Source organism: Sciurus vulgaris, assembly GCF_902686455.1.
Source record: "Sciurus vulgaris genome assembly, chromosome: 2".
Taxonomy (NCBI): domain Eukaryota; kingdom Metazoa; phylum Chordata; class Mammalia; order Rodentia; family Sciuridae; genus Sciurus; species Sciurus vulgaris.
Window position 1 is genome coordinate 150,936,750 of NC_136462.1, and position 13,320 is coordinate 150,950,069.

At 37.9% G+C, this 13,320-nt stretch overlaps 1 protein-coding gene across 4 annotated transcripts in view; it reads left to right on the top strand.

The window, feature by feature from the left end:
* The window catches only part of LOC306654118 (endophilin-A3), a 578,788-nt gene that overhangs the window by 341,993 nt on the left and 223,475 nt on the right, over nt 1–13,320 (top strand). For all 4 annotated transcript variants that reach the window (XM_079127387.1, XM_079127380.1, XM_079127379.1 and 1 more), the window contains one exon: nt 4,394–4,630. In XM_079127387.1, the coding sequence (XP_078983513.1) occupies nt 4,394–4,630 (237 nt within the window). The remainder of the gene's footprint in view (nt 1–4,393; nt 4,631–13,320) is intronic.

Here is a 13,320-nt window from a genome sequence, read left to right on the forward strand (position 1 = left end):
TTGCAAGCTTTTAAAATTTGCTTACAACAAAATTTGTATTTCTCTTCAATCCCTACTTACTAGTTAACTGGGGGAAACATTAACCAAATGTCTAATCCAAATTAAAGCTTAATACATTCCCATTATATAAATAGTTTCTTAGGTAATGGTCTGTCTCTCTTGCATAAAAATACTCAGTTTATTAGGTAATCTTCCTGCCTTGGCTTCTCTCTTTAAGTTGTCCACATTCCCACAGTTGAAAGAGGGGAGGAGACCCATTTTCAGGACGGTCTGTGAATGGGTGCTGGTTGTCATCAGCTGCCTCTTCCTTCTCCTTTTCATTCTTCTCTCTTCCACCCCTCAGCCTCCCTTCCTTTTCCCCCTTTTCTTTTTCCTCCTTCTTCTTTGCCCCTTCTCTTCCTTTCCTGTGTTTCCCAGACTGGCTACTCCTTCTGAGACATAATTCTTTTTTAGATGTGTATCAATTACTAACATCAGATTAGAGTTAGGTTCTTGCTGATCTCAGATCTGTTCTTTCCTTAACGACTCTAATTTTATAATTTAACCCTTGGATAGCAGTTTTATTTCCTCCATTTCAGTCCGATTGGAAATCTACAAATGCCAATGATTGCACGCTGTTTCCGTGTGTTTCATGCATGTAGATGCGATCGGAGAACAAGTTTATGGAATGAGAATGTTGGACTATATTCTGTTCCCTGTAGCATATGATCGAGGGTGAAACACATAAAGTATACTTAATAAATAAGTGCTTCCTTGAACTTAATTCTTATGAAGAAATACTTCTCAGGGAAGGGAAAGGAGAAGAATGTTGGGCATTTGAGTCTCCATTTAAAACACAGAACCCCTATAGCTTGAGCTGGGACCTGGCCAAGCTGAGCTGCACTGGGCAGGCTTAAGTGCTGATGATGTGAATGAAAGCATTTAATGTTAGTGGTCAGTATCTTCTGACTTTACTCAAAAGCCTTATCATGGAGTTCTTGCTAATTTGAATATCAGCCTTAACTCTATCATATCCTAGTTGTATATTTTTGGACTAGGGAATAAACACTATGTGGGTCATGGTTTTCTCCATTTATAAAATAGTCTTGACCTGCCTAGCTTAAAGGGTGTGGAGAAAAAAGAATGTCACTAATAATCTCTGGCAGACTAGAAAGCATTATCTAGATCTAAGACTGTTTTCACCAGCAATCATCGTTTTCACTAGAAACACTAGTTACCAGGCAATAGGTTCCTCAGTTTTTCTCAAAAGAAAGATTTCATTTGGTGACAAAGAATAAGCATTAAAGGTTTATTTAGTGACATGAAAGTAAGGTTCAAAGATGATAGAGCTGGCTGTCCCAAGAGAGGACATAGCCTGGAGGTTTCCATGTGGCAGGATTTTACATTTGGTCTTGGAAGCTTCCTTCCTCATGTGTTATATTTGGGATGGTTACTGTGGGGTCCCACCATGCTCACTGCACCTTAGCTCACTTCACCATGTTGGAAAACTCCCCATCAGTACCTAAGTGGGACTTATGGGACTTTGGAGTGGGGGAGGGTGGTCAAAACTCTATTGTAAATGATATTACAGTGAATCCAGGGTCACCAAAATGATAGTGCCCCAGTGTTCTCAATATGCTTCAAAATCAGAAAGTCTCTTAGTGTGGTCACACCCAGTTTCTTTAGTTTTAGAAGGTAGTATCTGGTGGAGAAGGAGATGTTTATAGTCAAGTTTTCCATCTCTTCACAGGGAAGTGATCTTTCATAACCCAACATGAAGTATACCCTATTCTCCCTCTCCCATCCCCTTGCTCTCGTCTACCTACCTACCTACTCTAGCACTAGGAACAGAGAAGCCTATTAAAATGAGCTCAAGGAAAATGGGATTCACTGAACAGATTTGTGGGTATTGAATGGAATTTAAGTAGAAGTAGACCTTGAAGACCTGAAGCCCCAGGAATCAGAAAGGAACACAGGCTACTTGCTCTTTCTATTGAAATGCATGGTTTATCATCTTCTTTTGTATCTAATTCATTCTTCTCTGCTGTGGGAACTACCTTGGTTTGATTCAGCAGCCATCTCATAAAAGAAATGGTCAGACCAGCCTGGACTGACATGAGTTCTGAGCTCTGGTCTTTTGGTTGCAATTCCAGATTCCTGGGAAAAATTGACCCATTGTCATTGGTCAGATGCTTGCCCCTGGATGGTCAGCTATGGTCAAGGAAGACAAACCTGGCTACCTTTTGGGCAGGGACTAAGCTTAGCTGTCATCCTAAGCTGTCTTCTGTTAACTAACTTCCATTTATTTTTTGAAAACTTCATTGGCTTATGGAGGTTAAAGAAGTCCTGAGTGAGACAGCCAGCACTTTCAGTGCCTGGAGAGTGCCAGCAATGTCAGTAGCCTCATGCAGGGGAAGTTGCCTGCACCCTGCTCTCTTACACATATTCTTTGATCTCAAGGAATCAGATACAGAGAAAACTGGCTGTGGCTAGAGGAAAAGGAGGTGATGTCATTTTATTGTTGATCTTGCCTATGGCCAGATGGAGGACTGAGTCCTCATTGCAAGAGAGAAAAGTCATCTGGTTCTAGTCTTCTTCAGTTTGACTTGCTTCCATAGGTTGTGACCTGAGTTAAGAATTTAATATGGCTAAGACAACAAAAACGTGGATACAAAATGGTACTTTGGAGGGGGTTCTCAGGAAAACAGCACAACTAATACTAGGAGATAGTTTGTTATTAATTATTTTCTGTGTATTCCCTGCTTACTCCCCAAACAAGATGCAAGGCAGTTTATAACACAAAACCCCAAAGCATACACATGGTGAAAAAAATGTCAAGTAGTAAAAAAGGGAGAAATTATGTTTTAAAATCCTGGCTGAAAATTTATTACTAGCTATTAGTGAGAAAAAATAAAGCTAACTTTCTGTCTCATACCATTTATCAGAATAAACAAAGTACCAAAAGCAAAATTAAATGGGAAAAAATATTTCCAACATAAATAACAAAACTTGATAACCTCACTATGAAGGTTAATAGTCTTATCTGCTAAAATATGAATAACAATTTTCCAGTAGATAGATGAATAAAAGATATAAAATAGGGAATTCATGAAGAATTGGTACAAAAAGCAAATATACATGAAAGACATTAAATCTAAATCATAAAAAGAAAATACGGATGAAAGCAATGAAATTCTGTTTTATACTTTAGATTGGAAGACTATTACGAAATTACTAGCAAACTGGGAAGAAATATTGAGAAAAGGGAATTTATATAACCTGGTGATAATACCTTTCAAGAGGGCAATTTGGCAGTATTTTGAATAGTCCACAAAACATGCATTCTTTGACTTGGAAATTTTATTTCCAGAAACTAGTCTTTGGGAGATAACCAAGATTTATATAAAGATTTAGATTAAAAAAATCTATTATTTTTTTATTGAAACTATATATCCACGTTCTCACAAAGAATACTAATTATTTTAATAATTAAAAAAGATCAAATAATATATTGCCTTTTTCTGTATCTTTTTTCTTAATTAGGAAGTTTGTGTACCAAAATTAGATTTTTTTAATGAGGAAAGTAAACATTTTTATCATTCAGCATCTAGCTCTGGAAATGCCTAGAGGAAAGAACCAGTAATTTAGTAAGAAGTTCCCAGAATCATTAATACTTGTCCAAGTGCTTTTTACTATCATTATGAGAGTGCCTTAGGGTGTTTACTAGAATTTACTTGTTTTTGTTGTAGACAGAGTTTGAACAAGCTGCATTATCTGCTGCCCATCCTATAGCCAGTGGGAAGGCAGGTGTTTGGTATCAGTAAAGAGCAAAGTGTGGGGCCTGTCAGGGAGAAAGGAACATGAATTAAACAGCAACAAAGACACAAGTTTCACAAAGCACAGTAGTTTTGGATTAAATTAGGAGCAAATAATCCCTCCCACTGAAATGACTACAGAAGGCATGGATAATAATTTATGTTCTCTGAAGACCTGGAATCACCTAGAAAAATCAAGGGCCTTTAATTTAACCTTGTTTCAAAAAGGAGAAAGCCAAGTATTGCACTTGGAAGTTTACATCTGAGATTGTTAAACTAGGGCAAAATTTGTTGACCTAAAATGGTAAACTTTAATTATCTGATAAACAAAAATAACTGAGTGGAAAAATGATCAGAATGAATGGGATGATCCCCTGTATAGATTATTATTGCAAAGATTCCATGTGGAATTTCATAGCTGTAGATTCAGTTTCTAATTTTTAAAAAGGAGGAAATAATGAAGGAGTGAGGTGACTCCATGGAAAGAGGTGAGTGGACTCTGATCTTAATGAAATTCTGGCTATCTTGCTCAGCCCTCTGGTGGCCCCTGTCCCTGGGTGATGTGTCAGAGGGTGATATTCCTTTTTCTCTGCCTCCAGGACTGTCCTCCAGATGCAGAAGACTTTAGAGCCCAACAGTGCTCAGCCTACAATGATGTCCAGTATCAGGGGCATCATTACGAATGGCTTCCACAGTATAATGATCCTTCTGCCCCATGTGCACTTAAATGTCATGCACGGGGACAGAACCTGGTAGTGGAGCTGGCACCCAAAGTGCTGGATGGAACTCGTTGCAATGCTGACTCCCTGGACATGTGTATCAGTGGCATCTGCCAGGTAAGCCACCCCTGCCTCCCATGTACCTGATTCTGGGATGTGTCATGATGCCTCTCAGTATTTTTTCTATACTTTTGCTCATGCAGGCAAAATAGTTTTTTTTTTTATTATTATTTTAATGTAAAAATCATGTTTTACTTATTTAAAATAGTGTAAACTTTACCTGCATACAACCAAATGATTGTAGTATATGATTTGTGATTCCTCTCCATCATTGATTCTCCAGTGGGAACAGGCATTCGAATCCCCTGAAGGGCTTGTGATGACAAAGAGTGCTGGGCCCATCTCCAGAATTTCTAACTCAGTGGTCTGGATCAGGGCCCAAGAACTTGCACTTCTAACAATTTCTCCAGAGATGCCAATAAGGCTGGTGGAGGACCACACTTTGAGAACCACTGTTTGGAAGGATAACACTGGGGGGCTTTCTTATTAAAATCAATCCACTGTTTTGGGTATTTGGGAGCAATGCTTTGCTGAAATCCTAGCAGAAATGCGTTACAGCCAATTCTCAGATGAGCTTTGCAGAACTCTGTTACATGTTACTGTGACTGAGACATAAACCCTTGTAATGAGTGTGAGGTTTGGGGATGCTGTGATTGGCTGCAGAGACAGTGTGGGGGTTGCAGGGAAATGATAGAAATCCACCCTGATTCTTCTGAACTCTGAAAATTGTTTCAAAAAAATAATGATATCTACTATTTATTCAATTATGCTTATAAAAAAAGCAGCAACAACAGCAAATGAGCAACTTCACCACCCACCGTCAGGCACTCCAGATTCTCAGACCTGAAGGGGAACTTTGAACTCTTGTTTTATTGCATGAGTTAGGACTTCCAGGATCATATTAAAAAGTAGTGCTGAAAGGGAGCAACTTTGCCTTGTTCCTGGTCTTAGAGGAAAAGTATCTAGTTTCTCACCACCAAAAATGTTAATGTAATTTTTTTTGTAAATATTTATTGTCAAGTTGAGGAAATTCTCTTTTATTCCTAGTTTGCTGAGAGTTTTAATTATGAATAGTGTTGGATTTTGTCAAATACTTTTTCTGAATCTCCTGATATGGTCATGTGTTGTTTTTTCCTTTAGCCTGTTAATGTGATGAATTATATTAACTGATTTTTAACTACTAAGCTAGAATTTTATACCTGGGATACAGTCCATTTGGTTGTGGTGCATAAGTCTTTCTGTACATTGTTGGGTTTTATTTACTAATGTTTTATTGAGGACTATTGTGTGTGTGTGTGTGTGTGTGTATATATGTGTGTGTATATATATATACTTCCTAACTCATAGAAAAATGAGTTAGGAAGTATTCCCTCTGCTTCTGACATAGATTGTAAAGAATTGGTATAATTTCTTCCTGAAGAATTTGGTTGAATATAATGATAAGTCTACTTGGGTTCAGTGTTTTCTGTTTTTGAAGGTACTTAATTATGGTTAAATTTCTTTTAATAGATATAGGCCTACTCATATTGTTGATTTTTCCTTATGTGAGTGTGGGCAGATTGTATTTTTTTCAAGAAGTGAGTTCAACGCAACTGGATTATGAGATTTGTGGGCATAGAGTTGCCCATAATATTCTTTTATTCTTCCTTTAGTATCTATGGGTTCTGATCTGTAACAGTATCTCTTCTTTAATTTCTCATAATAGTATTTTGTTTCTTTTCTTTCTTTCCTTAGCATAGCTAGAGGCTAACTAATAAAATATCAATTATATAGATCATCTTAAAAAGCAACTTTTGGTTTTGTAGATTTTCTCTGTTGATTTCCCATTTTCACATTCATTGAATTTTGCTCTAATTTTTATAATTAATTTCTTCTGCTTACTTTGCATTTAATTTGCTGTTCTTTTCCAGTTTCCTAAGAGGGAAACTTAAATGATTGATTGTAGCTCTTTCTTCTTCCTTTCTCTTTTTTACATTCTGTATTTTTCATGTTGTTTTATTACTGCATTATAGTTATAGGTAATAATCGGCTTATTTTGACATATTCATAAATGCAAATAACCACTTGCTTCATTTCTAGCCCTCGTAGTATCCCCTTCCCTCCATCTCCCGGGTTCCTGCCTTTACTCTTTTGGTCTTCCTTCTATTTAGTTGTTTATTTTAATTTTTTTTCACATAAGAGGGTTTATTAAGTAAACAGCATCTCTCTGCAGGGTAAGAGAGAAAATGAGAGGAATAGAGAGAGAGTGCACAGAAGAGTGTGAAAAGTGAAGAGGAGAGAGAAAGAAAGTGAGTAGGAGAGAAAGCATGAATGTGAGGAGAAGAAGAGAGAGAGAAAAATGGCGGGAGAGCTATTCTTAAGCAGTCGAATTCCCCGGGGTTAACAGGACCAATAACGGAGAAGAACACTTGCAAGCTGATTGATGAGCTAGCTAGGATGTTCACAGACTGACAAGAAGTTGGGAGGCGGGGAAATGACCAGTGTAAAGGCGGAGGAGCAGCTTTATATTATATTCCCCCTTTTCTGTTTTTATAAGAAAATCTTTTGTTCTCCAGTTCTTTCCCCCCTTATCTCTCCTTCCTGCCCTCATAACTAGGCCAGGTTTTGCAAGTGAGATGCAAAAAGTCCATTCCTCCAGGGACGGTCTCCAACTTCCAGATTTCCAGAGGCAGATGGCTTTCATGGACTTCATTTCCTCGATTTGACTGATCCCCTATTTCTACACTAACTGCCTGTCGCCAATTCTGGCTTCATTCCCCCCTCTAGTTTTAGGAACGCCTTACTGCTGTAGGGAAAGGGGTATGATGACCGCTCTGGCTTCTTTGAGCTGGAAGGGGGCAGCGTGGGGCAAGCAGTTTGGAGTTCCCTTTTTAGAAATGGGTCAATCGAGGGGTCCATGGTAGAAGTCTGGTTGGGGAAGAGCAGGTTGTAAAGGCATCTGGGCATGGGTGCTTCTATGAGAGAAGAACAAAAAGACATGAGTACTGAAATGAGATTAGTACAAAATAAATGTTGCAGAATCTGGAACATGCCAATGAATATCATGAAGATGACAGAAGTCAATAATCCGTCACCAGGGGTGTGGAAGAACTGAGAAGTTGTTCCCATAACAAAGCCTAACAAAGGCTGGAGAGGACAAGGCCTTATTTGGAAACTTTAACATTGTCCAGGTTATCAGGAATGTAAACACAACATGTAGTAGAGATCTCTCTATTTCCATTACTAGCAAACATAGATTAAGCCTACCTGTGTCTGTAGGCCTTAAACTGACTGAAAACTTCTGACTCTGGCAGTTTCTCTTGATAGTTATCAGGCACATTTGCCTTAGAATCTCTCTTTTGTAGCTTCCAGTCTTTATTCTAGTGGGCTAACACAAGTGTATATTTTAAGTTACAAATGTAACTACTGTTTCTTTTAAATGCCCAAGAATGGCTATATTTTGGTTTTAACTGTTCTGCTAGGTGTCTAAGATCAAGCTGGTCAAATTGACCTGTTCCTGTCTTGTTAAAGAGTCAGCTGAGTTCCCACAGGGGTCATTCATGGGGAACTTTAGAGCAGCTTCTTAGGTAGTGCCATTCATTAGGCAGGGTCTCCTCAATGAGGTGACTTCCCTTGGAAGCATCAGGGATGTCTCCCTTTTCCAGTGACTCCTCTGTAGCAGGTGCACTGATTGGCTTTTTATCCTCTAGTGGTCTCATCAACCTCCCTGATCGAGAGGACGTGTGACCCAGAGTTTCAAAGCTCCTTGGAGAAGTCCTCTTGTTCCCTGAGTTTAGATTGACTGAGGGCAAGACCCAAATACTGACTTTTATTGGCCTCTGTATTTAATTTCACTCTCTAAGTTTGATCTTAACCATCCAGCAAACCAGTCTCACCAGTCATAAAGTAAGAGTGCTGGGCTTTAACATCAATATCTATAACTTTACAGTTATTTACCCCCTTTTTTCTAATTGGTGTCTACATTATCTGTCCTGTAGGTGATGGCTTACTGTTTATTTCAAGTTAATTTATGGTGTTTGCTCTTGAAGCAGTACTTCTGCAAAATATTAATCAGGCAACAGTTAAGAGTTTACAAGGAAAATACAAAATGGAATCACCAACAGTAAAACATTCAGTTTGTGCAATAGCTATCTTGAATTTTAGCAGAGTTATTTATTATATCCCCTGTTTGAGATCACAGTAATCTTCACAACAAACATCAAACTTTTGAACACAACTTTAAATGAGTTAAAGTCTGGTTTACTTTGGAGCCATTTTAACATGCAGCAGGGTGAGAGGGGAGGCAGAGCCTTATCTCAGGTAAGGCGTGGCTCTTTACAAATCTTAAGTGAAGTGTTCTAATTTTTATGTTGATCTTTACTCCTTTCTTAAATGTCATTTTAAGAAGTTTACATATATTGATTCCTGAGTCTATGTGAACATTAGTTAACACAATTTAACATTATATCTAAAACATGAATTAAAGAAAGGCTGAGAGAGCTTTTAACTTTCCTTTTGTGTGGCACAGTGGCAAAATGCTTTAATGTTTCACGATATTAACCTTTAAACAAATCAGGCTCTCACTAACTTTTACAAATACGTTTACATTTAATCTTTTTTTTATCTCAGTATAAAAAGTAACAAATTTTACATATTCCCTATTGATGACAGGTCCTATAATAGAACATTAAATGATAGAAATAAATCCCCAATAACGTTTACTCTTCTTATAAGTTTAAAATTAACAATACAGACAAGTTTAATTTGGAGAATAGCAGCTTGATAAATTTTCTGCTTTAAAGGTTTGTATACCTGGAAAATATGAACACATTTAATATACAAAGAATGACTGTTTCACAATTATTACCAAATTTAGTTTTTTTAAAGGAAAATTTAGACTCTGTAACATAGTACAATACTTTAACAATTGTTGTTTAACCATAATTGTAAAAACCCTGATTTTCAAGACTAGATGTTCTAAAGAATAGAACTTAACTGACATAATATTAAGAGTAAATTTTACCAACCTATGAAAACACCAGTAATGTTTAAGTATATTACTCCATGGAATTTAAGGAGTTGAGAGTACTCGATGTTATTCAATAACTTTGTAAATTAATCAGATGTCTCTAACAAACACATTTGAGTAATCCCATACCTGTTAACTTTAGTGCACTCATCTTATTGTAAAACAAAACAAAATAAAACAAAACAAGATATCAGACAAGTGTACCAACAGTATTTGCCATCTCTTTCCTGTTGAAGAAAAGTCCTAGAAAAATTGATGTTAGACATTTTATAAACATCAACATTTTATTAGTTTGACCACCTAGAGAATTGTGAGTTAATTTTAAAGACATTTTACTTCTATTAGTTCACCCAATTTAAATTGAACCTTTAAAAATCACATGAATTAAAATTATTTTGATCCATTTTTTAAATTTTATTTTTATGTCCATGTATATAACACAAAAGCAAAGGCCTTGTAATGTTTATCTCCATTGCAATGTAACAGATGTTCAAAAATAACTATAGAGTTGGATAAAAAACTGATCAAAAATCATTAACCTAGGTATGTAGGATCAAAATTGTGAGCTCAAAAATATAGCATTTAAGAAAAACAAGAATCCTAGAAGAAAAATGATAATGGCCAGTAATTATAGCATAAGAGAGTGAGAAAGAGAAGGGCAGAGAGAAGAGGTGAGAGGGAGAGATACAGCGTTCTGTGTTACAGCCTAGGAGAAATTTAAAATGGACACTTTTTTTTCTTGGGTTTGAGACTGGTCTCCCACTGTGCCTTCTGGCTTCCTCCATTTACATTTCAATGTAAGCCTTGACTGAGATCTGAAAAGAGCTAACAGGTTCTAGCAGAAACTTGATGCCTAGGGCATTTTAACCCTTTTTCCTGGTTAGTAATCAATTCAGGTTTGCATGCAGAAAATTGTGAAACAATATCTCCCACTACTTGTGAGGAATGGGGCTGCTATATCATACTCCTTACTGGGACATGCCACTGACTATTGGGCTGGTTACTCCCTCCACACCGGCCAACTCCCATAGGGGGGACTAGAATATGTGCTTGGGACCTTGTGGCTGGAGGACTAGGTGGGCTGGGCAGGGGAATGGAAGCAGAAACAGAACGGGGCAAAGGAGGTGGAGAAACAGGGGCTGCCGGAAGTCCTCTGCCATAGCGGACCGATATGGGGGTGGTTTGTTAGCTGAGTCGAAGTCGGAGGAGGAGGAGGGATTAAGAGAAGGAGAAGAAGCCAAAGGAGGCATTCGAGTTTGCAGGAAGAGCAAAGAAGTGCAAGAAAGAAGAGACTTGAAGATAAGGAATCCCTTTCCATTTGCCCACTTGCTCACAGAAGCTGTGTGCCATTATGTGGCCATTTTGGATTGATTATCCAAAGGGTACTGTGGCCAAATATCATTAAGTTTTGATGGCTTTAATCTGGGGGTCAGGCAAAGGTTTCTAAAGTTGTCTAATCCCAGGGGTGAATCTGCCAGAATGGAGGACCCAGATCCCATGGTGGAGACTGATACAGCTGAGTCTGTGCCCCGGCATCCCGAGGCCACAGATTAGTTGGCTGGAGACAAGAAGGCAGCACATCGATGGGGTCATCACACAGCATCAATGTGGTCCAGGCAAAAGCTGAGAGAGCTGAGGACCTGACGTCAGGGTTTTTGAGAGCAAGTGTAAACATGAAGAGGGGCCTCAACCCTGAGAGAGAATCTCCACCATAAAATCCGGAACCCACCCGGCAGATAAGACCAACTAAGGGGGCCAGCCATAACTATAAAAGTCGTGGCTGGGGGTACCCCCACCCCTCAGCCACCTTGAGGGCCCTGGACACTCAGTGGTCGCTTCTCAGGTTGGCAGAGGAGTGTTTAAGTTGGCTTAGGGCAACCGCCTAGGGAACTCGCCAATCTGAAGTCAGGCAATGAATGCAGAGCAAAGCAGAGCATCTGGGTGAATGGAAGGTGAGGCCGTGTCCGGGGGGCACTGGGGCATCAGATGGGGTTCCACTTGCTTAAGAGACAGTGGAAGAGCCCATCTGAGTCATGGCAGCAATGTAAGAACCCAGAAACTATTCTGGACATGGGAAGTCACATAAGAGGGTTTATTAAACAAACAGAATGTCTCCCTACAAGGTAAGAGAGAAAACGAGAGGAAAAGAGAGAAAGCGCGTGCAAAAGAGCGTGAAAAGCGAAGAGGAGAGAGAAAGAAAGTAAGTAGGAGAGAAAGCATGAATGTGAGAAGAAGAAAGCTAGTTGTTTATAGTTATATGTAACCTTGGAATGCAGTGTGATATATTCATATATGTACATATCATAATTTGATCAGCTTCATTTTCCAAATGACTGTATTTATGTGGATTTGTCTCTGTGTATTCTAGTCTGTTCCACTGGTCTTCATGCATATTTTTATGCCAGTAAGCTGTTTTTGTCACATAGCTCTGTTGTTTAATTTGAGATCAGGTATTGTGATGCCTCCAACATTGCTCTTGCTGCTCAGGATTGCTTTGGCTATTCTGGGTCTTTTATTCTCCCATATAAATTTAAGACTTTTTTCTAGTTCTGTGAAGAATGTCATTGGTATTTTGATGGGAATGGCATTGAATCTGTAGATGGCTTTTGATAAAATGGCCATTTTATGATATTAATTCTACCTACTTATGATATTAATTACACCTATACTGTCTTTCCCTGTTCTAAGGTCTTCCTCTATTTCTTTCTTTAACATTTTATAATTTTCACTGGCAAAGTCTTTCACCTCCTTGGTTAGATTTATTCTCAAGGTTTTGTTTTCTGGGGGTTTTTTGAGGTTATTGTGAATGGAGTGATTTTCTTTATTTTGTCAGATTCATTATTAGATTATAAGAAACCTACTGATTTTTGTGTGTTGATCTTGTAACCTGCTACTTTGCTGAATTTGTTTATCAGGTTTAGAAGTATGCTGGTGGAGTTTTTGGGTCCACTAGAATCATATCATCAGCAGAGATAGTTTGAAAACTTCTTTTCCTCTTTGTATCCTTTAAATTTTTTCTCTTACTTGATTGCTCTTGCTTGAGTTTCAAGAAGTGTATTGAGTTGGAGTGGTATGAATGGACACCTTTATCTTGTTCCTGATTTTAGAGTAAATACTCTCAGTTTTCTCTGTCCAGTATGATGTTGGCTTTGGTTTTGTCATATAACCTTTATGGTGTTGAAGTGAATTCCTTCTATTCCTAGTATCTTAAGGGTTTTAAACATGAATTGGTGCTGAATTTTGCCAAGGACTTTTTCTGTATCTATTGAGATGATCATATGATTTTTGTCCTTTATTCTGTTTACGTGATAAATTACATTTATTCATTTATGTATATTGTATCAATCTTCTGTCAGTGAATATGTTTGCCTATAAGATGAGTCTCTCGCAAACAGTCTATGGTTGGGTCTTGTTTACTAATTCACTCTGCCAGTCTGTGTCTTTTAATTGGAGAGCCAAGACCATTTGCATTCAGAGTTATTTTGGAGAGATGTTAATTATCTTGTCATTTTGGTTTGTTTCATGAATTTAACTTGTTATTAATTTTCATTTGCTTAATTGTTGTTCTGGAGAGCTTCATCTATTTGAGATTCTGAGGTTTCTTTTTTGAGTTCTTCTTTTTATAGCATTTCCTTAAGTATTTTCTTTAGTGCTGGTTTAGTGGTCACAAATTCTTTCAGTTTATCCTGACTTTTGGAGTTTGAGAAGTCTAAAATGAATTTTGTTGGTCTACCTCTAA